Genomic DNA, 27924 nt, shown 5'->3' with positions numbered 1-27924 from the left:
AAACCTCAAAGTTCCCAAAATGAAAAAGCTACCTCATCTGCTTAATTCTTTCAAATATATTATATAGTTTAGATATGCTGCTTCAAGTATTACTTAATTTCATATGCATTTTGTATAATTTATTATCATTGTTTTTGCTTAGATCATTATTTACCAGGGTTACTAAGTAATGTTTTTTTTTTTTTTAGAAATAATCACTATTCTAATTTCTCCCCCTCTGCAACTATGGCAACTGTTAAAAGTATGGCAGTTTATGGAGATGTCCATGTATAAACTTTTATGACTGCACAACAGTTCTCAGAAACAATATAATGGGCAAAAGCAAATAAACCTTGTTCTCCTGAAGAAGTTTCCAACATGATTCTTGAAAGTCTCTGGGTCAAACTCACTCACCTCATACAGCTTCCTCTCCTCTTCAGTGAGAGGAGGAACTGCTTCATTAATACCAGAGATCAGAATATGACCAGCGGAGTCTACAAGGCTGCCTGAAAGTCATAAAGCACAGTACTGTCAGGAGGATTCATTTAGCTAATGAAGTTGTAAACCTCAATAGCAAGTAGCTGATATTTATTGGTACTTACACTAGGTTATGTGACAAAGTGGCAAATTAAAAATTCAAGCAGCTCGGCTTTGTTTGATGGCTTGTGACCATCCATCTTCATCTTGATCACATTCCAGAGGTTTTCTATGGGGTTCAAGGTCTGGAGATTGGGCTGGCCATGACAGGGTCTTGATCTGGTGGTCCTCCATCCACACCTTGATTGACCTGGCTGTGTGGCATGGAGCACTGTCCTGCTGGAAAAACCAATCCTCAGAGTTGGGGAACATTGTCAGAGCAGAAGGAAGCAAGTTTTCTTCCAGAGAGCACGGCATGATTTGGATTGGAAATACTCTATAGCAGTAGTACCGAACTCTCAACTCTGGAGGCCATAGTAATAAATATCTTTGTTCCAACCAGATCCTAAATAGTTGTAATAAAACCTCTGAAGTCAATTCACTAATGTAGGACCTGATTGGAATGAGGGCCTGTAGGACAGGCCCTCAGGAATGTGTTGAGTACACCAGTCTAAAGGAAATCAAATTAGTTATTGAATTGGCTTTGTGAACATGAAGCTGAACTGCTGTATTGGTTATTGGTTGAATTAGACAGAAGGATTCTACTGCAGGCAGATTACATGAACCACATCATATGGATGCAGTAGTAAAGTATACCTCCATAAGTGAGGGCAGGTTTCCTGCTGAGCCAAGTACTGTCAGAGATCACTATGTAGTCCATATCTGCAAAAAATGTGTCGTTCTTTTCTTTCCAATTTCCTCCACGCCTTCGAAGATGAACTTCAGGTTTACTGGGATATCCTACAGGAAATAGAGAACCAGAACTGCTGTTTATAAGGCAAACCATTTCAAAAAGGAAAAAAAACAACAATAATTATATAAAGTAAAATAAATGTAATATAACGATGTAATTACAAAACTAATCAATTCTTGTTTTAATCATGTTTTTCTAGAAGAAAGGTGTTTTTTTTTACCTACTTGGATTTTTTTTTAATTAACATTGATGAAAACAAAGCAAACAAATAAATAAAACATAAACTCTTTTTACACTGAAAAGGGTGTGTGTGTGTGTGTGTGTGTGTGTGTGTGTGTGTGTGTGTGTGTGTGTGTGTGTGTGTGTCATATTACTAGTACCTGCCTGTTTCAGGGCTTGAAATGCTTCAATGGTATTCATCCAGGCCAATATGGATCCTTTGTCATCAGATGCTCTACGTCCATACGTTACCTTAAAAAATCATGCAAAAAATGTGTTGTTTGTTTATTTCACAATCTTATCCAAGCCTAAAGTGTATAATGAAGGATATAATTTAAGATCCACATACACTTGTAAAATACAATTTTATCTATTTTTAAGGGCAAATTTGAGATGTGTACATATTTCCTGTAAATAATTGTCAGCAAACAGAAACTGGATTTAGAAAAAAGGTAATCCCCATTTTGGTCTCAGGAATTACCATATCAAGCAGGATTCAAGGAGCAAGAAAGTTTATTTGAGTAAATAAAACATTCCCCAACTTTCAGAATATTCACTTTCAATTAAAAACCTGTATCTTTTCTCTGAAAGTAATTTCGGTTTGTGTTAATAACTGACATCTGGAGTAAACAGAGAAGCACTCTCTACCAACAATGTATTTTATTCTGTAGTATAACTACTGTATTGGACTAATAAAACAAACTGAAATACTTACTGCAAGGGTTTCTATAAGAAAAAAGCTGAACAAATGGCTGTAAAATGATACAGAATTTGATACGATGAAGTAAATTCTGACCATTCATCTCTGTGAGTATGTATGGCTCTGTAGCCCACCATCCTCCTTTCTTGGCAGGCTGTACATCAGCATGTCCATAAATACAAACTGTGAGCTTGTTCAGGTCCTTCCCAAGTGTGCCTACCACAAATGGGGGTAGCTGGAGCATCTCACCATTGGATAACTGAGGATAAATAAAGTACAACTGTAAGGGTATCCGGAATACTATGGTTAAGTGCATCTGTATGTATCTTGTATCTTGTATCCATGGTATAGTTAGACAGAAGTGGAAAAGACAATATTGCACCACACTCTTCCTGACAAATGTACAAGGCCTGGAGCCATTGTTTGAAAGGTGCTGTACAATGCAAGGTGGTGTTGTGGCTTTTGTTCTCAATTGTATTTCTAAAAGCAGCAGTATAACATTTCAGTGTCAATAAAATAAATTAGTAAACTGAAACATTTTATTACCTTTTGAATGCCTGCATCCACCAGTTCAACACTTGCCCCCAGCTACTGTAGCCTCACCGTTATCAGGTTCATCATACGAACCACTTCTCTCTTGTATGGGTTGCTTGATACACTTTGGATAGCTACCCATTCTTTCAGCCTCTAGAACAAGGATTATGAATACATTAGGAATGGAGGTTGCTTTGCTCATAAGACTGAAATGTCTGTAACTGAACTTGCATTATTTCCAGCTATTTAATGTATGTGTACGATAGTCATAAATCTGAGGAACAATAACAAGAAAACAAAAGTGTAAGCTTAACTGATACAATGCTCAGCATCTGACCTGCATGTCTTACACAGCAGCCAGGAGCCCTGCTTCCACTTTCAAATGAAGTACGTTTAGTTTGTAAGTGTGAGGTTCATACACTAACATTGTGTATATAAGGGCACAGATTTTCCAAGACAGCAAGAACACTTGGGATCTTTAGAAACAAATATGAAATCACATGTATTTTGGGTATAATTATAAATTGTATTTTTATTTTGAAGGGCTTGGATTTAACCCAAAAACTTTGGTCTTGACTTATTTATTTTATCCAAGAAAATCAGCAAGTTAAAATGATTACATTTAAGAAGCCACACTGTGTACCCTGCCAACCTACTTCAGTTTCAGATATTCAGATATGGGTACAGTACTTATTGATGGAAATCTCTCAGAGGAGCTCAACACCCTTTCTGTCCTCTATCATGGCTTGACTTACACCTTATACTCTAATTATATGCTTCATGAATTCTATACCAATACCATTAAGGGAAAATCACATGTTGAAAATCACAGGCTGTGTGGTCCAGTGGTTAAAGAAAAGGGCTTGTAACCAGGAGGTCCCCGGTTCAAATCCCACCTCAGCCACTGACTCATTGTGTGACCCTAAGCAAGTCACTTAACCTCCTTGTGCTCCGTCTTTCGAGTGACCCTGCATAGTTGATGCATAGTTCACACACCCTAGTCTCTGTAAGTCACCTTGGATAAAGGTGTCTGCTAAATAAACAAATAATAATATCAAGCTTACATGCTCATCAATATAATTTAAGACCGGATCTGGAGATATGGGAATGGCCTCTGCCTTGAAACTTAAAACTGCAAGTCTAATCTACATTTTAAAAAAAAAACACAAACAAATCTGATATATTAGGCTGATTAGTAATAATAAATCCAAAATTACTGACCCATATGAAAAAAATAACTTACCTTAAATATATCCTAGATATACTGTATTTATTTTTCTATATGCTGCTACATGGTCAAAATCTAAATAAGTTAATTATTGGTGTTTGTAATTGGAAAGATTTGTATGAGACATTTTTCTTCATAAATATGTGTTTACTTCTACATATTTGTATGTATTATATGTACTGTATTTGATTACATGCAAAATAAAATTGTTTAAATTTCACAATTTGTAGTTTAGTTATAACTAAATGCTTGTTGTGTTTAATGTGTTGATTGAATTATTGCGTTTAATGTATTCCCTCTTTATGAAACAGGCATGTGTAACTGTCCATTTTGTTATATTTGTATTTACACATTTATTCTGTTGCTCATTACCGTCCCAATCCAGTCCTTGCTGGAAGTCCGTCCCTGAGTTTACTCTGCAACCAATGAAACCAGATGGGCTTGCTGGTGTTAACTTAGATCTGTTTAAACTCAAAATCACATTCCTACTCACGTTACTGCTGTTCTCAAATGGCTTTTAAAAGTAGTTTTACATTTCATGTTTAGCTTTGGTCACTGTTTAGAAGGTCTATACTTGTCACCTCATATAATCTTGGAAGAAGTTTGTTTTTTTAATCTGAATTTGATTTACTTTTACTTAAACTCACTGTGAAACCCACCTTGTATATATCAAAATAAAACCCACAATAATACACAAAGTAATGAATTATAATTTTATTACATTTGTTACATCAAGGCCATATTTGGTCTATATTGTTAACTGAGATGTGAAATGCAGGACAACACATGTTAATGACATAATACCATATATACTGTACTTTATAGAATCATGATTCAAATTCAAGGGTGGTATAGTTTGTTCAGGGGGTGATTCAGGACATTCCCATTTCAGAATATGCCATAAAAGAGGTCCATGAGTATGGAATACAATACACCTTTTGTGAACTAATGTGCACAAGACAAAGAGGCATTTTCAACAGCTTGATAAGTAGAATGGGAAAATCCAGTCAATTTGTGTCAAGGTTTTTTGTTTTGTGACTTTTCATGAAGGTTAAGCCTAGTAGTCCAACTCAAGATATCTACATTCATCATGCTATGGAGCACATATCTTCCATGCATAAATCAAATTGTTTCACTTTGGGTGTACTGCATACCACCTTATGAACCATGGCCCTTTGTGAACTTTGACTACCAACTTAACATAATATTCATCTAGGTTCTACACCATATTGGATAGTTAATCAATGCTAGTCTATTCTATTCCATCCTGAGTGAGCCTCAGTTGTTCATTATTTCTGTGGAAGTTGAGAAAGTTCATAAAAAAAAGCTGCGAACAGCTTTGTTCCTTGTATGTAGTTGGACCTAAAAAAAACAACAACAAAAAAACACACATACTGTTTTAGCCAAAGACAAACGTTTTTTGAAGGCTTACATATAAAGCATATAGCTGAATTAATTTAAAGAATAACGTGAAATGTACAATACAACCACACACATTTTGTGTCCTGCTTATACTTCTAGTATTAAGATGTTCCTGTCCATTCATTATTGGTATTTAATGGTACAATTATTTTGTAGGGTAAAATTCATTCAATGTTTATAATTTTGTTTCTTATTTTTGAAAAAATAACTTTAGGACCAATTGCTTCTTGGCCAACCAGCATCTAAAACTATACCACAGTCTATCTGTGGCATAAATATAACATGCAAGGTAAAATGATCAATACATACAAAAAGAAAATAAATAATTACGTGACCTTTTGCACCTAGGCTTTCTTACCTGCTCATTTTCTCATTCTGTGAATGCTCGCCATCATCTGCGCCCCCTATTGGTAGCATTATGATGCTCTTGCCTGTCACATCCTGAAAGTTTCTAGCAATGGGAATGGTGGATCCTTCACAAATCAGGTCAGGGTCCACTCCAAATACTAAAAAACAGAACACAAAACTGAAAACAAATGCTTTTTCCATAGTTCTGACAATGACACGTGATAACAACAAACAGTCTAAATGCGCAAAATAAAATAAGGGTGGGATGGAATTTATTGAGTGGTCCACCCTCTCATTTGATCTCAGCTCAGGCTTGCAGTGTCAATGCCAGGCCTACTGTATGTTCAGCTCGACGTGACCTGGGGAAAGGCTACACTCCCCTCTAAAATGTAAAGTATTTCATGATAATTGAATGTGTAAATATTAATAGGACAGTTTCCCTGTGCATATTTCCAAGATGATATGGATATCAAATTGCCTGTGGATATCAAATTGCCTTACTGACCACTTTCAGACTTGCCTTAAATATAAAGAGACAGACTTTCAATTGTGTTAGGGCTGTTGTGTTTGGATCTCTGAGTATTCATAAGGTTGCTGTCAACAGCAATATAACCAGACACTGAAGCTGTAAATAGCCTTGTGTGTGGGTAGTGCAGCTGTAATTTCTACTCCCTCGTCAACTAAGTCAATCTAAAACACATATAATAGGATAATAAACATTAAATCATCTGAAAATGTAGTTAGTATATATTCCTTTACGATGAGAAGAATGAGTGCAATAGTTATAAGCTCTATGAAATATTACATGCAACTAACCTGTCTTTACTGCTCTGCGTCCAGCTACAAACTGAGGATCACTCACATTGGCTACCCATGGTTTTGCCCCAATAGGCATAGTCACTTTCAGCTGGTTGGGACTGTTTCGCTCAGCGAACAGTTTTTGAAGGTATTTTGTGACCTGCAACAAAAACATTAATACCTTGTAAAGTCAATTGATATTTACCAATAGCAATGAACATTGAGAACCTGATAGCCCACCTATTTGAACCTAACTTTAAATAATAACTTTTTCACCATTTAAAACAATGTTTTACCAGTTTAAAGTCAATGGTCATTAAGAATCATCGGAGGGCAGTTCATCTTTGACATCTTTACCTCTTTTTTAATACAACTGCTAATAAGCTATGTTCCCATTCATTCCAGTTTAACATGGATTTTGAATACTGTAAGTAAACACAAGTATGTACTTATTCAACTCCATTTTATACCAACCTGTTTTTCCACCTCTGAAGGATCCATGTTAGGAACTTGACGGATTGAAAATTTTCCAATCACTTTTCTAGGGATAACAGTTTTGCTTCCAGGATCAGAAAAAGCTCCCTCAATTCCATGGATCGACAAGGATGGATAGCGCCAACGGTGCTGAAGTATTTCTTCCTAAAACATGTACAAGTTCTGGTTACACCAACCCTCAATATCTTAGCTTGTATACAGTACAGTTTAACTATCACATATGTGTTGTGTCTGGTCACATGAACAAAATATATATACCATCTTGGGTTACAGGTCAAGGTTAGATTTTCCAATAGATCTTCACCAAGGTGTTACATTACATTGCAAATATGAAGTTGGCATCCAAGATCAAATTTTGCAAACTTCAGATAATGAAATGATAATGAGATTTACCATGTTTCTTGAAAAAGTACAGCTATGGCCAAAAAGAATTAACTAATTTTGCTTCATAAAATCGAATTAAACCTGCTGAATAATGTTATGTTAACATATTGAATTACATACCACTTTGTAGTTTTCCATATACGCTACTACTATTATTGCTTCCAGTATACTTTTGCAATATCATATTGTAATTTATTTGATTACATGATTTTAAATAAAATATCTAAATTATATTAAAAGTCATATTGTTTCTTAAGAAGTAAATTCAGTGGAATTTTTAGACTGGAATATATTGTACAATAATCTTGTGCTAGAAAAGCCTGCAATAAAGAGTAGTTGCCAATTTCATTTTTTTTTGTTTTACTCTTCTTAGCAGATACCCTTATCCAGGGCAACTTACAATTGTTACAAGATATCACATTATTTTTACATACAATTACCCATTTATATAGTTAGGTTTTTACTGGAGCAATCTAGGTAAAGTACCTTGCTCAAGGGTACAGCAGCAGTGTCCCCCACTTGGGATTGAACCCACGACCCTCCGGTCAAGAGTCCAGAGCCCTAACCACTACTCCACACTGCTGAACATAAGTGATTCAAATTTGAAAACTGCTGATACAATCACTCCTTTGCTCTGAACACTAGCTGGCATTAAAGCAGACACATTACATCCTATAAATAGGGTGACCACCCGCCCCTAATTGGACGGGACAGTCCCAAAATGTAAAGATCAAGTAATTGTCCTGGATTCCTGTAGACACAGTGCAATCTTACATTTTAGCACCGTAATTGTCCTGGATTCCTGTAGACACAGTGCAATCAAGCATTTTAGCCCCGTCCCAATGGGAGGTGAAAGTAACAAAAATTAAATAATGAATGACAGCTCAGCGACAGTGGTGGTGGGGATGGTGGTGCCTGCAACTCCTCCCTCTCTGGCCCTGGAGGCAGCAGTAATGGCTCGGCTCCTCCCCCTCTGGCTCATTGGACGGCAGCGATGGCTCCTCCCCCTCTGGTTCGTGGGACGGCAGCGTTGGCTCCTCCCCCTCTGGCTCGCGGGACAGCAGCGATGGCTGCTCCCCCTCTGGCTCGCGGGACAGCAGCGATGGCTGCTCCCCCTCTGGCTCGCGGGACAGCAGCGATGGCTGCTCCCCCTCTGGCTCGCGGGACAGCAGCGATGGCTGCTCCCCCTCTGGCTCGCGGGACAGCAGCGATGGCTGCTCCCCCTCTGGCTCGCGGGACAGCAGCGATGGCTGCTCCCCCTCTGGCTCTCAGGATGGCAGCAATTTCTCCTCCCCCTCTGGCTCACGAGACAGCAGCAACGGTTCCTCCCCCTCTGGCTCATGGGATGGCAGTGCTGGCTCCTCCTCTGGCTCATGGGACGGGCAGCAATGGCTCCACCCCCTCTGGCTCGCGGGATGGCAGCGATGGCTCCTCCCCCGCTGGCTCACGGGATGGCAGCGATGGCTCCCCCTTGTGGCTCTCGGGACGGCAGCAACGGCTCCTCCCCCTCTGGCTCACGGGACCGCAGCGATAGGTCCTCCCCCTCTGGCTCACGGGACGGCAGTGATGGCTCCTCCCCCTCTGGCTCACGGGACGGCAGCGATGGCTCCTCCTCTGGCTCACGGGACAGCAGTGATGGTTCCTCCCATCCCTGCATGCCAAACAGCAGCATCAACTCCTCCCAACTGGCCACATGTAACAGCAGCTCCTCCACCCTTGTTCAAGCTCGGACACAGCGGTTCTGCTCCCCGCCTCGGCTGCGTGGTGCCTCGTCCTGCCTTGTTCAGGCAACCCCTTCCACCTCCCCGCAAGGGAAGGGGCAGCTGGGGGTTGTGTGCCTGATGTCGGCACAAGCAAGGCACCACGGCGCTACTTCGGGCTGGTGTTGCTTTACCAAGGCGGGTCTTGCATAGGGGCACTCTATCCAGCAGTGTCCATACCCCTCACATGGGGCACACCAGTCTGGGGGAAATTCTGGACATCCCCACTAGCAGTGCTCTTCCTGGCCACACCACGTGCACGCGGGCCAGACGTCCCAGGGCTCCTCCCCCTCTTGCTGTGGCTGCCGCCTCCCCATTTTCGCTGGGTTTTTTATTTTTTTTTATTTTTTTTTTAAACCAACTCACCATCGGATCTGTCGGGCTCGCTCTCTCCCGCTTCTGACACCAAATGTGACAGACCCGGAGGCAAAATGGTAAGTTTTTAGCTGTATTTTATTTATTTATTTATTTATAACAAAACAAACAACAACACAGCTTACAACACTCTCCAACACGCTACTCAAACAGTGCACCTTCCTCCATTAAATATTAGTGACGAGACAATTAATCAATAAACACCCCCACATTTCACATGTGAACAATTAACAAACACACACACGCACACCTAAAAAGATTTTAGAATTGGATACTGAGGTGAAAGCGTTGTTAAGAACCTTTCAAAGTTGATATTTAATTTTGAAATACTGTTATTAAATATACAGTATAAAATACGTAAATATACAATACCACCCCCCACCCCCTTCATGGCAGGTGTCCCGTTTTTGCATTTTGAATATCATCATATTTGGGTTTGTCGAATCATTTAGGAAAACAATACAATTCAGCTCAATATATTACACTGAGAATTATAAATGTCAGACAATGTAATATAACGCTGAATAACTCCATCTTTTATAAGTCCACATTAGAACCTTGGATGAAATTACATTATTTAACACTCCCTGTCATTTGTTATTTTATATAAGATATACTGTTTAAATTTTCTCTTTTGAGTCTAAGTCATATTCAGCAAAAAACCCTTAAGTGTTGAGTACTTACATAAATGTGCCAAGTTAATAGTTGCTCTTATTTTGAAAGCACACATGAGTGAGCATTAACACTCAAGTGTTATTCCTAAATATGACAGTATGTATTTTAAAAATCACTTTATAACAGAGAAAAACTGGTTTCATAAGCAGTAGAAATACTAGTATCAAAGTCAATTACATGGTAGAGAGCATAATAAGGATGCATTTTCATAATGATTATACAAGGATAACACTTCAGTGAGTATTATATTTAGTGGTATACACGGTACAACCATATTAAACATCCAGAAGAACTGCACACTGCAGCATTAAATATCATCCATAACTATACAACTGTAAGAGATACACACTGTTGATTTTTTTCTTTAGACTTTTTAGTTTTGACACAACAACAACAACCGAAATGTAACCCAAAATATCAGCCAAAAAAAAAAGAATTAAAAAAGGTCTTAAAGCTACCTACTGATTTGAAAGCATTGTATTGAAATATAACTTTATAGAAATTACGGTAAATACCTTGGTGTCATATAAGAATTTTGTCACACCAGAATCCTTTTTATGTGCTTCCAGATCAAACTCAATCCCCTGATACCTCTTCTCCTCTTCCTCTGTGAGAGGGGCGACAGCTTCATTGATACCAGGGACCAGAATGCGACCACGGGAATCCACAAGGCTGTCTGCAAGTTCAAGAAGTGCCGAATTACCAGAGATACAGGTTACAGCTGCTGCGTTTGTTCTGTACATTTTCTTTTTCCTGACATTTGCCATTAGCACCACTAGAGGCTGCCTGTAGCTTGTACCTCAATATTTACTGCTATGACCAGCTAAGCTGATTATGTTATTTGAACACTTCAACTGAAATGGAAATAAAGGCAATAGTGCAAATGTCATCAATACCTTTAGTCCTATTTAAAAAGTTAGGACCCGCTTAGAATAGATTCCTATTTACAGTGGTCCCCTGTGGAACAAGAAGAGTAACACCCCACTCTTCTTTGAAAGTGACACTGTATACGGGATCTTTCCACAATTATTAATTATTTCTTAGCAGAGACCCTTATCCACATACAATTACATTATTTTATTTTTTACGCACAATTACCCATTTATACAGTTGGGTTTTTACTGGAGCAATCTAGGTAAAGTACCTTGCTCAAGGATACAGCAGCAGTGTCCCCCACCTGGGATTGAACCCACAACCCTCCGGTCAAGAGTCCAGAGCCCTAACCACTACTCCACACTGCTGCCCAATGCAGACAGGTCCTGCGTTTAACTATAATGTGTGCAGTGATGAAATGTTAATTTAGACACTAAAGTATACCTAATACACCAAACAAAGCTGTGATTATTACCAAGCAAAGCTACCAAGTCTGTCATTGCTTCGTGAATGGAACCACCAAACACTCCAGAGTGCATATCTTGCTTTTGACCTTCGACCTGCATCAGAAAAGCCCAGTTACACACAGAGTTCATACATTTCACGTGTCTGGATAAACATGCCTTATCAGGACAATTATGACTATCGACACATAGTTTAGGAAAGTAATACATAAATTATGTCTCAGCTGACTTCTCTAAAAATATCTACTGCTTTGTACACTAAGCTCATAGGCAACGTTGTTATAATGGAGGACTGTATTTTGCAGAACGTTTATTTTAGAGTGCTTATGTGAAAGGATACATAAAAAAATCATAAAATGAAATGAATACATTTAAAATAAATACAAAATTATAATTAATTGTGCTGTAACACTGAAGTATAAACGCAATAAGACCCTCCACATCTGGCACTACCAAGCATTATGGACCAATTGGTTTTAATAGCACCCTATTTTGTCTCGGGTCCCATTATCCAAATGGTCCATAATGCCTGGTAATGCCCTCTGTGTCAGTTCTTATTGTTTATGTATATTACACATATTCATACATTAATTAATAATATTTAAAAAAATAAAAAAAGTTTCTGTGAAAGTGCAATTAACAGATTTTCCACACGTTATACAACTGTATTGCTTACTGATTGTCATCGTAATGTTATGGAAATTATTGAAATAAAATAAAAAGAAGTTTAAAAAATATATAATTGTACATTTGATAACTTTTTAACAAATGCACAGCAGGTACAATTATTGAATTATTTTGTTAGCTACAATCACTTTAATTACAGTTTTTAGTTGCTACATCATCAATGATTTGACAATCATTTCCTGCAAAGATAAGTGAATTATATATTGAAAAATATATTGCAGCAGTGATATGTACAGCACAGACTGCAAAAGTAAGTTAAAAGTTTGTTCTACACTACACAAAGTACTCTGTGTTCTATATCCTTTCAGCAAGTTACAGCTGTGAATACCTCTACAAAGAAGAAGCAGTTTCCCCTGGTTGCATATGTGAGAGCAGGTTTCTTGCTCATCCAGATATTGTCTGAGATTACTATATAGTCCACGTCAGAGAAAAAGGTCATGTTCCGTTGCTCGGTGAGTGTATCCAGGCCATTGGATCCAGCCTCTTCCATGCCTTCAATAATAAACTTGATGTTCACTGGAATTTCCTAACGCAAAAGCAAGGTTTTGTTTTATTCTTGTATTACTACATGACACATAGAAATATATTAACAGGGTTTTTTTTGTAATAATTTACCTGTTTTAGTGCTTGATAAGCTTCCACAGCATGGAGCCAGGCTAAAACTGGGCCCTTGTTGTCTGAAGCTCCACGTCCATACAGGTTACCTGGAAGAGAAAGTCATTCAGTTAAACACTTCAAGAAAATGTTTATAATATTAAAAAAGGAAAAAGCCACAAAAATGGCACAGATGAAATTCTTTATTTAACCAGGTAGAAGAGGGAGGGAAAAAGAAAATTCAGTGTACAAGGGTATTTACAGTAGACATGTACTTCATTGTATTCATTGTAATGAATTGATCTCTTTAAGAAACAGCACTCTAAGGGGCCGATGTAAGGACACGTGCAAAGTGATTTGCAGCTGCAAAACCCATATTGCGCCCAAAAAACTTGTTCAGCTTGCATAAATTAGGACTTTAACGATCACAAAAAATGTGTGTAAAGAATAGTTTTTCCGCTATCAAATTAGCACTTTGCCATCATTAATCTATTTAAATGATTAATGATGTTGAAATGTATTCAAATTAAGAAAAGAGCATGGAATTGGGCAGGGTTCCAGAATACTAAGCGTGCGCAAACATTCTAATGAGATGTAAGGATTTTGCTTGCACTTGGGCAATTGCTGACCCTCCAAAAACTTTGCACCTCCTCTGACAAGGTGCAAGCCATTGTAGAAGTGAGTAATTAAGAGCTCTATAAAACCACACAACTTCAGTATGGCTGCTGTGGTACTGCCTGATAATGCGACGCTTGGCTCTTGTTGAGGACAGGCAGGAAAACTTTCGTAGGAGAAGGGCAAGACGGAGAAGACCGCATATTCAAACCCAGGGTCACTTTGTTTGGGACGGCTTGTACTCTCCAGCGTTGTCAGATGTGATGTGGATGGCTGGCCTCGTCTTGTTCCTGCTGCATGCCTGTGCTGTGTTGCGTGTTTTTGCTTTTGTCCTATCACCGTTTCATCATCTGGCTGACTGTCTTCCTGGTAACACCGACAGCATTGACTTTCTCCACTATAGAGGACCATATGGCCTCTTTGGTAGCATAACTGATGCTGGCTGAGGCTTTTCCAAATAACTAGATTTCATGTTGAGTGACCTCAACCGTAAGGACTCAGCTCCTCCTCAGAAAACATTTATTTTCCATGTGCCTGCTGCCCTTCCTCTGACATATTTTTTTGTTTGGTTTGATTTTCGTGCTCCACAAATCTCTTACAGCGCCTACTGCTCTCTGTATTCCTAACTCACCTCACCTCTGGGCTGTAAGATGCACAGGCGGCGCTCATTGCGACCCCAATTATCATGATTGCAGCTCAATATTTGAGTAATTTTCATTGCTCTTAATGTGTTATAGTAGAGATGGACACCCCCCAAGAATTTATTTTTGTTAATTCAATATATTTTTGTCAGGCAATTTAAAAAGGTCTCTATATTCGGTATGGTGTTAATCTCATTATAGTCCATTGGGCTGTCATTATTATCTCCTGCCAGTAGATGGCGTTGAGGGCTCTTGTAGTACAGATTAGTGATAAGGGGAAACTTCACTTGAGACGGTGATATATTGTAACGTTTGTAGCAAAAACATGGGTAACAGCCCGTGTTTAGTTAGAATAAGGATAGAGGGGTGAAAGAGCACAGGGTAGGTGGAAGTATGGGGGGGAGGGGTCAAGACACGCACACACACACACATACACACTGCTCCGCAGCTGCAGCTCCTCTGGCTTGTCACTAGGACTCCCCGTCCGGCTTGCATTCTTCTTCTGTCAGTCACTCCCTTGTCCCGACTGGTTTTCCGTCCTCTCCCTTTTTTCCTCTCACTTCCCTCAACTGTAGTCAGAGCCTGTCTCACTCTCTCTCCCTCCCTCGCATCATTCCTGCAGCTCTTATATGCTGACCCGCCCCCTGTCGCTTCTCTGATCTGCCCAATCAGCATCCTCGCCACCTGTCTATCACAGAGATTCCCGCCACCTCTCGAGGTTGTTACACTATTTTTGACCTACTCTGTATAAGCAAAGCAAATACCTCCCGAGTGATCGTCCTTTGTAAAAATGAATATTTTGCTTTTTCAGATTGTGCAGGAATAAAGACTGTCTATTGGAGCAAAGTGCTTTTGTTTATTTATTCAAACGTGCAACATTAAGCTTATATAGGCCGTGGTGCAAATTAATTGCCTGTCCGCTAGGATTTTGCAGCCGCAATTTTTTGCATAACGCCTATTCTTACATCAGCACTGAAGAGAGCCTCCTAATTACCAATCATCTCTTACTGTAGGAGTGCAGTGGTGGGGGCATTTGACACTTAATAAGCTAGAAGTTTATATTTTCCTTCTGCTGATATCTAAAAATATTAGTCAATCATCTGTTTGTGACAGCTGGATGTTTTGTAAGTGAACAAAATATATACCCACATATCTACAGCTATGGCCAAAAGTTTTGCATCACCCTATAGAATTAAATAATTTTTCTTCATGAAGTTGAATGAAACCTCCTGAATAATGTTACGTTAACATATTGAATTACATACCTACCGCTTTGTAGTTTTCCATATGCTTAATTAAAAACTGACAAAAATTGAAAAATGTCACATGTCAAAATCTAACATGAAATACTGTACTACAATTATGACTTCAATACCATTTTGTAGTTTCTTTGATTACTGTACATTATGTTAAATAAAAGATCTAAATTATGTCTGTACAGTTTTTTTTTTTTTAATGATGTCTCAATCATAAAATTAGATGTAGGTACTGACCAGACCCAACTGTGACTATTCCCATTTTACTGTAATTTTGTCAAGCTACTTTTTTGGAATTTGGTTTACTTTGTATTACCAATTTATACAGTGAAACCTGAAAAACCATTTGCTTTTAAGAGCAGGTGTTGGTTAAGGCAAGTACTTTACAGTTCTATGATTTTTTTCTTTAAGTTTCAACAAAATGTAATAATTTCAATACCTGTAACAGCCAAAGGTAAATAATAAGTTTCTACAAGAAAATAGTATAATTTCTATTTCAAAAGGAAGACACATTGTGTAAGATGAGAGAGCTGACCATTGATTTCTGTCAGCGTGTATGGGTCAGTGGTCCAGCCGTCCTCCTTCTTAGCAGGCTGCACGTCAACATGCCCGTAAATACAGAGGGTGGGTTTCTTTGGGTCCTTCTTGAGTTCAGCTAATATTACAGGTGGCAGGTGAACTAATTGCCCATTAGACATCTGTCCAAAAAAAAAAAATACAATAAATTATTCAGGGAGAGGTGTGGCATGGCTGAGGTCTTGCACATGTAAATAGTGTGTTTTTTATTTCTTTATAAATAAAGTTTGTTTAAAATTTTAGTTTGTGCTAGATATGGCAGGGCTGGTAATTGATTATCAATTAACCCTGGCCACATGCCTTTAAAAAGGAGCTGGTAAGCCAGTTCCTTTGTTCTTTGTCTACCAGCGTGAAGCCTCACGACTGTGTGTACAGCCAGGGTGAGTGAAGCAAATACGTGTTTAACCGGGGTCCTGAGTGCAACCAAGGACTACCATAGCGCTAACTGGGATCCTTGGTGTTTAGAATAGGGATTAGTTTAGGGCAATTAAATCCCACCCAGTTCAATCGAGTGTGTGTCAGGGTGAAGGTTCCTGCAGAATGTTTAGCTGTTTTTCCACTGTGCTTTTTTGTATTTATTATTTTGATTACACTGTGATTGTACCCAAGTGGCAGCCACCTACCACTGAACTATAATTAATAAACAAAATAATACCTGTGTGACTGAGCGGCATTTCCAACTGCACTTCCAATCTCTCTCTTGTTTGTCAACGGATACCCACAAACCCCTGTTACACCCCGATTACATGAGGTAAATGGCCAAGTATCACCATTGTTAGAGTGTTGCTTATCGAATTACTTGCGATCACACCTTCACATTACACACATTATACGCTGGACCAAGCTGTTCAGAGTAGTGACTTGAAATCTTAATATACTGGTACCATACTTAAAACCCCTTTGGGGTAAAAACAGACAATACTATAATTGTTTTTCTTTTCTTTTATGATGCTACCATTAAATATATATATATATATATATATATATATATATATATATATATATATATATATATATATATATATATACTTTCAAGTCATGACTTGCACTTAAATAGAAATTTTCATGTTGGAAATATAGCTGCTGCTCAACAGTGTAGAAACTAATGGCTATGGTGCCACCATATATGTTATTATTATTATTATTATTTATTTCTTAGCAGACGCCCTTATCTAGAGCGACTTACAATTGTTACAAGATATCACATTATTTTTACATACAATTACCCATTTATACAGTTGGGTTTTTACTGGAGCAATCTAGGTAAAGTACCTTGCTCAAGGGTACAGCAGCAGTGTCCCCCCACCAAGGATTGAACCCACGACCCTCCAGTCCAGAGCCCAGAGCCCAGAGCCCAGAGCCCTAACCACTACTCCACACTGCTGCTGCTGTTAAAGGTCAATTGAGATGATCTGCATTATCCAGAGTCTGCTGCATAGATAATCCTGTATTTACAATCGTGAATTGCAGTAAGTGGTTACCTGCTCACAGTGGTACTGTGTCTACCTGCATTAATAAATCATGTAAGTAAAATAGATACCCTTTGACTTCCCACATCTGCAAACTCAATATTTCCTCCCAACATTTTGATCTTGTCTGCTGTCACATTTAGCATTCTAACCACTTCGTCCCATGTTTGGGGTTCACTGGAATCGCTTGGTATAGCCACCCATTCCTTCAGCCTCTGCAATACATTAAGAAATGAGTTACTGGGTACACAGAACCATTCGCAAATGGTGCAAAACAACGTATGGGTCCAGTTAAAGTAAACAAGGCCTAAAATCCTGATAATTTGTGTTACCACAGAAATGATACACCCAATTCCCCTTTCTTTGATCTGTCTTATAAAAAAAATAGTAAAATAATGAATTGTGATTTGCGGTTATGAACACACGCAGGTTTTCTTAGAATACTTCTCTACGTACTGTATATATGACAAAAGGCAAATTTACCAGCACGGGGAACACCAGCTTTTACAATTTGGCCCCTCATAGCACCTTTTCTAAAATATGAATTCTCTTACTCTCTGTACCCTGGTCAGTTCCTCTCATTGGTTAGACCCGCACTGCAGGGCACACAATTTTCCTGTTGCAACTTTATATTCCAATATTTCATCCATTTGCTTAGCCAACCCTGATAGTTCAACCTGCTCTATAACACAGCCTGTTGCCACAATATGTCCAGCACTTGCTAAACTGGTCGTTGAGCTTTTCTTACCTGTACAAATTCATTTTGCTGCTCGTCAATATACTTAAAAATTGGATCCAAGCCTGAGCCGGACACCTCTGTGGAAATTTGCATCACCACTATAGAAATAAGAAGCTTTGCCTGCGAAGAGCAAAAGATGCATCAAAGCCCGAATATAATGGCACTGTGTTTCATTTCATGTTTTTTTTTTTTGTTTTTTTTTTGCATGTGATTTTGAATCCTCAGGCTTACAAACAGCTGACATAATATTTCAGTATAATGATGCCTGATTTTTGTGTGTTCCGCATTTCCTCAAATAATGTTTTATACATACCAATTCAACTTATGCTGTTCTCTTTATTGTGATGTATTTCAGTGTTTTATTATCTGACACAGAATTCCTGAGCTAAGAAGTAAACATTCCCTGAACATGCAGAATCAGGGAGGCCCTGTAACACATTCAGTTTGGGGCAATACAAAATGCAAAGTCTATCCTAAAAGTTTTCTGAACTTAAAATCAGCAATCTAACCCATTACAGTAGATGTTTTGTCACCACCAATCAAAACTATGAGATTTTTAGAAGAGGTTTTGTTTGCCTCTTCAAACAAAAACAAAAAAAATCGAACCAATCAAAAACTCTTGAGCTGTGGGTTGCCCCTTGCAGAACTTGATCTGTTTTAGGGTAGAGTGCTCAGGTTTCAAGATTATGTCATAGTGTATTGCGGATCTGTAAAAAAGATTATTTTTTAAAATCACATTTTTTAAATTCAGCTGAAGCAGGATATTATGAATATGACTTAAAAGCTCAAGTAAGCAAAAACAATTGTAAGCATTTTATTTTTCCAAATAGTAATTTTTTTCCAAATTATTTTTCCAATATAACATAACTTTGTCTTTGAACATTCTGGGGTGTGTGTAAAGAGTGGTGGATTTTAATACCACCTCTATAAATATGTTTTCTGAGGATCCAATTTTACTTTATTAGTAACATTGCTGAGGCTGGTTTCCAAATTTATTTTTATTTATTTATTTATTTATTTATTTATTTATTTATTTACAGTTTTTTCAAAGAGAAAACCCCCTGTTAAATTTACAGAAATTTTAAAAAAAATGAAAGCAATTTAAGTAAGTGTATTTCTTTTTATTTAAAAAAAGGTGTATCTTACCTTTAAAATGTAGTAATTTACACTTTAAAAGCTTTCAGCCCCATTAAGTTGGCCAATAAATCAGCCTTGGGGGAAACCGGCTGCTCTTTTGATCATTGAAATAGAGCCTTCCTTAGATTAAATAGAGTTTACGACTGTATTGGGCACTGCATTAAGCTAAAATGCTTAACAAACCATATGGGACAATGGTTTACAATTTCTTAATGCTAGTTTCATATCTGTTCTGGGCTGTAAAACAAAAGCCACATTATTTATCAAACCACAGAAAACTTTTAATACTTGAAACATAATTTTAGAGTATGTTTTTATTGATCAACTATAATGCAGAATATATTGCTTAAGTAAACATACAACTACGTAGTCTATAAATTGTTCTTACTTAATTCCCAGAAATGTTTGGATAACCTTGTACAGCCAGTTGACTTTCACAGGTGCTGGGTACATTTTGACAACTTAACTTAAAACTTTACGCTTTTGACCCTTTGATTTCTGTAGTTTTGTTTATTGCAATTACTATAATATTGCTATGGAAAATGAAGCAAGGCCTATAAAAAACACATGATTATTTTTTTAAATACAGATTTTTTTTTTCCTACCGTGAAGATGGTTAGAAAGCAGTTGTAAATTGATTCAGCATTTCTCTCTCAACAGGAAGTTTGCAACTTTCATTTTAAAAAGGTGTAGCTTTAGAGGCACTGTTTAGTTATTAACAAGGTACAAAGTGTAGTCTTCATGGTTAACATTGCTGTTTCACTGTAAGCTGAAGTCTGACAACTTCTTAAATCATTTGCTTGGGTAAGCAAAAACTATATTCAGAATGTATTGTTACTGCAATGTACAGTTTACAGTACAGTGATTGCGATCTTAGACAGTGAATCTTGTAATCTGTGCGGTTCACACAAGAATTACTCTATTTTACAGATATGTTTGTCTTCAACAGTAAATTCCACTTTCAAAAGTAATACATGTAGTTTTCAGAAAAAATATTGTAATGTTGTTATTGGTTTAACTATTCTAAGTCATGTAAATTCATAAAAGTACACTGTTTTCAGAAGTCTAATATTCTGATTTAATTTTCTAAAACAACACTTTTCAGAAAACTTGAAAGCATGTAAACACAAAGAATGTTTATAATCCATGTAATTGAACTTAGTTTGATTAAATTGAATTTACCAAACATGAGCTCACCATGGTCTTTGACCAGCTGTTTCTTGTAGGCTTTTGCATGATGTGAGGCATAGTTCAAGTTCTACTTTTTTCTGACCTGCCCAGATGAAGAAACAGGCCAACAAAGGCCAACAAAGATGCACAGTGAACTCAATAGAATGTGCCTGCAAAAAAAACCCAAAAACTGTAAATCATTATTCATCAGTATTTTAAAAGATTTTACATGCACATCAAAGTGCTATCTGAAGCTGGACTGCCAGAAGGTAAATGGCCCTGAGCAGTGTTTGAGGTATCGCCCCTCCAATAGGGTGTTTATACTTACAACAGACCTGGACTGGTTTAGGGTCGACTAGATTAAGAGGTCCTTATCATTTGAGCCACCCATTTACACTTACTCCAAAGACAATCAGCTAACAGATGGTAAAGCTCTTCAATCAGTGATCTATTGCTTAATTAGAAAATGGATCAGAGATTCCCTTTAACCTGGTTGATCAATATGAGGTTGATCAATACCTCGAATGTTATCGCTCAAACTATGTTTAATCACTGTTTAAAATCAATCCGCTGGAATATATGTAAACACAGTATTCATGTATTTTACTTTTTTTCTGCTTGATGAAAGAAAATCTTTTCTTTTACATGCCCTCTGAATGTTGTCTGTCAATGTAGACTAAAGGCCGCTACACTCCAGACGCGATACAACAAGCGGAAATGGGCAGTGATGCGACAAAATGAATAGAAGCTATACTTTTGATAAGTATCTTTCACACCACAGGCAATGCGGGAAAGACACCAGGGCGACACTGGAGAATACCTAGAACTTTATGATAAAGATCATTGCAATTATAAAGATACAGAGATAAAAGATAATATATGGGAGTCCATTTTGAAGGAACTCTATAAGTCTGGTATGTATGATTTATTGCCATATATGTTAAAATACAGTCAGAGAAGACCCTCATAATTTCCATATCATGTTGATGAATATCATAGTTTTGTCAATAGTAATTTTTAATAGTTTTATAGATCTGTCAGTTTTCAAACCTGTCTCATCGCGTCTGTGTCGCTTCAGGTATGTATTGTAAGGATGATTTTTGCCTATGTATTGCCCTGGCCTTGTAAGGACTGACTGCCTTTTCATAACTCCCTTTTTTTTTAACAATCTCCAATTTTTCAGAGAAAGTTCTCCTTGAAAAAGGATTTATAACCAAATCGACTATGGTGTCTCCGTTTTCTCACATTTTTTTTTATTTTAGTGTAAAGAATTTGAAATAATTAGATGTTGTAAAGGTATTTGTATTTTTCAATGTATATTTATAAGCAATATCGTGTGAAATCCAGCTACCCTCCTAACTGCAGTGCTAACCAAGGAATATTCATGTTTTGGGGTTGCTAACTAATGATTGGTCAGCTATCAGAGCTTTGACTTTCGCATTGGTTGCTAAAGCAGGGCCTTCAAGTGAGGCAGAGAATACCCTGGGAGATTTATGGCCCGCCTCTGCTCACTCCTGATTGGTTGCCTGTCTAAAAAAAAGGACATTCTTCGACTCGCCGAATGGTTAAACTCACTGAAGACCTTCAATTGAAACGGAGAATACACTCAACTGTTTTTTTTTTAGCGTCTGGTTGTTGTTTTAGACTTATGCAGGGGAAATGCAGATCTCTTATTGGCTGATCACATCCCCTTCAGGAAACTCCTAGACTCTTAAAAAACCTCTAGTAAACCTTGTAAGTCATCTTGGATAAAGGCGTCAGACAAATGAACAAATAATACTTAGAGTAGTATGTTTCATAGTATAAGCAAGCACACTGTACGCAAGTGAGCGAGGCAACGTAATGTCATTTGACCGAAGGTTTACTTGGCACTGTCTGGTCAGCAGAGAAAACCTTGAAGGTCCTGATGGCACGCCACTGGCTGTTTTGAGCCAGTACAAACCATAATCAAACCAATTGAAACACACTATTGGAACACGTAGGTTTTTTCTAATAAACACACACCTTGTGTGGGGCAGTGTACTTATGCTTCCCATTTAAATGGTGAAAGAAGTGAGAAATAATTGAAACTGTCTGTAAACATTGTGTGATTTTCCTGTGTTTAATGTAATATCTGAATCAACAAAAGGTTAAAGAAGTCCTAAAATTAAGTCATACATAGCTGCTGCACATCAGCCATTTGCAATCAGCAGTCTTGTTGTTCGACCTTGTTAATGCATGGGTATAGTGCTTTGCTGCCTGTGAGAATTCAGCAAAACTCATAGCATTGTTCTTAAATTATTATTATTATTATTTATTTCTTAGCAGACGCCCTTATCCAGGGCGACTTACAATCGTAAGCAAAAACATTTCAAGCGTTACAATACAAGTAATGTAACTTCTTGTTATCTTGTTATGGTTTCTGCCGACATTGGTAAAGTGAAGAAGAAGCACAAATGTAACTTTGAATGTGTTTGTATTGTACTAGGGAAATAAGACCAAATTTGGTCAAGGAAATTACGTAAGCTAGCTGAATATCTGCGATGTACAAAGTCATTTCTTTGGTCAGCTCAGCCCAGAAACTAAACTCTACACTGATGGCGGCTCAGGAACTAACATCTCTGTGCCATGCTGGCTTAGCTTGGCTCAGAAGTAAATAACATCTACACTGATGCCAGCTCAGTACACCATCAACTGAGACTTGTATGTGAGATCACTGATGTATCATTTACTTTGTCCTTGCTTGCATTTTGATTCCTGAATAAACTATTTTTGATTAACTTTACCTGAAGAAGATTAATTATTTTTAAGAAGAAATCAAACCTCTTACAGTATGGTCATGTTGCTGTGAAAGTATCTTGTCATCTGATGAAAAATCACATTGCATCTGGTGTGTAGTAGTCTTAAGTCTATATTGTCTGACTTGGTGTCAATTAGATTAAAAGATTCTTATCATTTCAGCCACCCATTTACACAAGCAGCACTCTGAACCTGCTTTGAACTATTATGCACGGACACAGGCCCTGAACTAAAGTGCGTGACCTCAGACAACCTCTCCATAACACCCTCACTATACACAAGGCGAAGAATTAATTCAGACATTGCGATTTCCTGAGTTTACAAATGGTTCAAATCATTTTTCATTTTATAGTCAACACAGGCTCTTATTTGTGCACTACAAACATATATTGTACTACACAAGTGTTTTCTTTCTGATTACAGGGCCTAGAAAATGCATGAACCATGTAGGAGCTAGAATTTTACCTGTATAAATCTGTTTAGAAAATGGCTTAGATAAATTAAGCGCTGTGATTGGCTGAAAAAGATCACATGACCGTGTAGTAAGACACAGATCAACTCACTTAACTCATCTATTAATATCAATACGCCTTAATAAGTAAGCTTTTAAGGTGTAAATTACATAATATATATCTTACGGATGCCTGGGTGCAGTCCAGCGGAATTTGGTACTTAAGCCCGAGGCTTTATAGGAACTATTGCCTTGGCCGAGGACATTGAGATTTTGATATTTTAAAGAAAACAAATCCATGGAAATTGATTCTCATTTAAATTTTTTACAATTATATTTAATTTATGTTAATGCTTGACTATCAATGAAATATAAAAATGCTGAAAATCTATTTAGCCTGAAGGCCTTAGCTGCTAGTATGGCAGTGAGTTGTTTTTTTAAGCTGTTGAAGGCGTGCTTTGATCTTAATAGCTGATTAGCCCCTAGTCGTGCAGAAAGACCATTCTTACTGCATGGTCAGGTGATTTTGTTAAGTCAACCACAGCATTTAATTTATCCAAACCATTTTAGAATAATTAATATTAATGACTGGCTGAAACCAAAAAAAAAAACATTATCTTTGAATTTAAAACTGTGCTGAGTGTGGCATTGAAGGAAATGATACAGCATTTCTTTTCATTTTATTGTATTCGTGTATCCGCTTGTCACATTTCCAACATCGGTGCAACCCCCCCCCCATTTTACAGTACAAAAAACAAATCTCTTACATTCATGCTTGTGTCATGGTAAAAGTGTTCCTTCTCATGGCACTTCTGCTAATGAAGTCATTTGTAACTGCTTCAAAGTCCACTGATTCTGACTCTATGAATATGGAGGACAGCAATGCTATTTAGTCTTTCTTGAGTTACTGACTGAAGGAATCTTTTTAGGCGACGTAATGCAGAAAAAGACTGCTTGTTGGTGCAGGTTGTAAGAAAACTAATTATTTTCTTAATATCTATTGAGACATGAGACATGACCAGACACAACTAACAATTTCAAATCACAGTAATTAGGTTTTATTATCAACATAGATGTAAAATTATACAGAGAAATTCACTATTTCTAGAGCATATTAACCCTGATACAGAGTATTATTTGTTTATTTAGCCGACGCCTTTACCCAAGGTGACTTACAGAGACTAGGGTGTGTAAACTATGCATCAGCTGCAGAGTCACTTACAACTACGTCTCACCCGACAGACGGAGCACAAGGAGGTTAAGTGACTTGCTCAGGGTTACACAATGAGTCAGTGGTTGAGGTGGGATTTGAACCGGGGACCACCTAGTTACAAGCCCCTTTCTTTAACCACTGGACCACACAGCCTCCTACAGAGAGTAACAGATCAAGTAAAATACTTAGCTATTAGCTCTAGACAGTTGGCACGTGTCAGCCTCTCCTGTTTTTTGAACTGTGAGTGAGTTTAACATTGTAACAATACATAGACCCACAAACCCCATCCCAGCCCACAATAGATACATTCTACAACCCCCAAACTCTGCTGCACATTCCTCAGATGAGCTGATAAGGTAAGAGAGAGGGGGAGGGAAAAAGAGAGAGAAAGAAAAGAGGGGGAAGGGAAAGATAGAGAGAAACCCAGACACACACAAACATGGAAATAAGACTACTATTGCATAGCACTTTCACCCTTTCCTAACAACCATTACATTTATTGAACTAACTCAGTTATCAGTAAGAAATAGTTAGTCAATAAAATGATTACTAAAAGTACAATGGTAGCCCTAGTGTCACATTTAATAAAGAAAGAAAAAAAAATGCTAAAAATAAGTTTGCCACACAAATGGTGAGCGTTAGTCCCATTAACAGCATTAGTCTTTTGGGCAGCAGTGTGGAGTAGTGGTTAGGGCTCTTGACTCTTGACCGGAGGGTTGTGGGTTCAATCCCCAGTGGGGGACACTGCTGTTGTACCCTTGAGCAAGGTACTTTACCTAGATTGCTCCAGTAAAAACCCAACTGTATAAATGGGTAATTTTATGTAAAATAATGTGCTATCTGTATAATGTGAAATAATGTATAATGTGATATTTTGTAACAATTGTAAGTCGCCCTGGATAAGGGCGTCTGCTAAGAAATAAATAATAATAACAGGAACTCTTTTTATTTATGTATATGCTCTGAGCACACTGTTAAACTCAGGGGAGACGTTCAGGAGGACATTAAGATGTTTAAAACTCCTGTAGTGGATTGTTCGTGCACTGGGCTTGCAACGTATCCAGATGACTTTTTAATAATAAAGAAAATCACACAGACTCATTGTAATGGGGTGCAGCCTATTGTGTGGTGGTTTTGTGTTTTTTGTATTGTTTAGAGTGGATATGAGTGAGTTTGGGGTGTGGTTCAGTGAGTTTGTGTGAGGAATGTGTGGAATGTGCCTGGGCTAATGAGGTGTGAATAGCCCAATTAGCCCAGGCATCTGTATAAAAGGGAGTGGTTGGGTATATTAGTGGGTGAGTGTTTGTGAGATTGAGAAGACCTGTGTGAGAAAGTGAGTGGTTCTTTTTGGTATAGTTTATTTAAAGCCTGTTTTTGTGGTTGTCTTTTTGGTTGGCCATTGTGCCTTTTGTTTTGTGTATTTAGTTTAATTAAAAGTCTTTTATTTTCCCTGCACATCCTGACTCTGAATCTCCTTACCTTGGTCAGCCTGTCACACTCATTTAATTTGAAGTTTTAACAAATCAGAGCAGTAGTAGTGCTCTTTTCGGTTTATTAAATGCTTATGTTAAAAATTGGATTGGTTGGTTGCACAGACCACTGTAAATCCCAAGTAATAAGCATTACAGGCAAGCCGGTGCCTTTACAGGTTTAACAGCATTAATACTTCAATATAGTAATACAGATATGGTTAATTATATGCTTAGTCCTTAGGCTATACATGCATAAAGCTAAAAACGCCCACTGCTAAATTCTAGAACATTCAATATATATATATATATATCACTCTCTTAAGACTAAAACATAATTTCTATACCTTATAGCAATGCATCAATATAAAATAGATATTAAATTCAAATATATGCTTACCTTCCAGTATATGGAAGTGTAGTGTAGGATATATTGAAAAATAAGAACTGTCTTCAAAAAGCAGAGTCTTGTGAATACGACTAAACAGCAATCAGTTTTTCAGAGATCCTCAGAGCATGGATCACATCAGCTTGTAGTTAGCAAGTTGAGCGATACTTGACTGGGGTTTTTACTTGGTTTTTATAGGATTTTCCTTCCATTGAATACATCAGGTCCCAACTAAATCTAATCATCACTCGGCCTTGCCATTTCTTATCTTTAAGTTAATTATACATTCTAGAACAATCTGTTCAACTCCTTTTTCAAAACTGATTGGATATAACTTCATGCCAAAAAATAATGAAACATGATTTCATCGCTCTCTCCTCCTTTTTCTGAAAAGTCAGGTGGACCAAAGTTCACAGAATCCTTGCTACCAAATACAATACAAGTATATGTGTATATATGAGAGATGTTTTTAATATGTAACACCAGCTCTATTTGATTATATTAAGCTGAGTCCAAAATACATGTCCCTCTTAGCCGCATATTACATTACCATTTCAGTGTGTTATCAATGGGCCAGTTTAACTTCATATACAAATGCATGTTAACAAAGTTTTGCCTTTGAATAAGCATACAGTGGTCAGTTCAGTTAGTTTCATTTAAATTTAAGCTATAATAAACATGTTAAATATAACAGCCTTATTTAACTGTTCCATTCTCGGACTATGCCTGACCTCTCTCTGTTTCTAAAAGTTACCTGCACTTTTTACAGTTTCCCTGTAAATAAATACCTTTGTTTCTTACTGCAGTAAAACCTTTATATAAGCTAAACATGTATATTCTTTGGTTTAATTTATAGAGTAATGTCTAAATACTTTTTGTTTAGTTGGAGAAACTGAACTAATTCTTAAATCGATTAAATGAAATGAACATTATCGCAAACGTGTCAACAATATGGTTGCAATGTTGTCAGTGCCATGCTTCTGTTATAATAAACCTTTACTATGTTCTTTGAACAGTTTATCTTTAAATGGCATTATAAGATGTATTTCTAATTAAGTTACTTCAGTATAACAGTTACTCCTAGAAATTGTAATATTAATTTTACTCTTGATAAATCTTTCAAGAATTTAAGGGAAGGTCCAGTTATTTATATCTAA

The 27924-nt window shown here is 37.4% G+C and overlaps 1 protein-coding gene and 1 long non-coding RNA gene across 7 annotated transcripts; both read right to left on the bottom strand.

The window, feature by feature from the left end:
* Nucleotides 1-343: 343 nt before the first annotated feature.
* Nucleotides 344-1840, bottom strand: LOC117394486 (uncharacterized). The gene is made up of 4 exons (XR_009315219.1): nt 1690-1840; nt 1213-1356; nt 582-795; nt 344-485 (listed from the first exon to the last, which is right to left on the bottom strand). It is a non-coding gene; the product is annotated as an uncharacterized LOC117394486 (long non-coding RNA).
* Nucleotides 1841-4689: 2849 nt separating this feature from the next.
* LOC117435786 (beta-Ala-His dipeptidase-like) lies at nt 4690-26941 on the bottom strand. 6 transcript variants are annotated; one of them, XM_059012742.1, is made up of 13 exons: nt 26780-26941; nt 20481-20658; nt 18171-18281; nt 17494-17637; nt 15913-16075; nt 12887-12975; nt 12600-12797; nt 11596-11680; nt 10763-10923; nt 7033-7197; nt 6577-6718; nt 5771-5918; nt 4690-5352 (listed from the first exon to the last, which is right to left on the bottom strand). In XM_059012742.1, the coding sequence occupies exons 2-13, from the start codon at nt 20544-20546 to the stop codon at nt 5280-5282; spliced, it is 1545 nt and encodes a 514-aa protein (XP_058868725.1). In that variant the 5' UTR covers nt 20547-20658; nt 26780-26941; the 3' UTR covers nt 4690-5279. The 6 variants fall into 6 exon arrangements, with proteins under 6 accessions (XP_058868725.1, XP_033915102.2, XP_033915103.2 ...); XM_034059211.3 differs by having other exon boundaries at nt 20481-20638; XM_034059212.3 differs by having other exon boundaries at nt 20496-20638.
* Between the last annotated feature and the right edge of the window lie 983 nt (nt 26942-27924).

Source organism: Acipenser ruthenus, chromosome 3 (genome assembly GCF_902713425.1).
Source record: "Acipenser ruthenus chromosome 3, fAciRut3.2 maternal haplotype, whole genome shotgun sequence".
Lineage (NCBI taxonomy): Eukaryota > Metazoa > Chordata > Actinopteri > Acipenseriformes > Acipenseridae > Acipenser > Acipenser ruthenus.
Note: the sequence above shows the minus strand (reverse complement) of the source record. Positions and strands in the feature narration are given on the sequence as shown.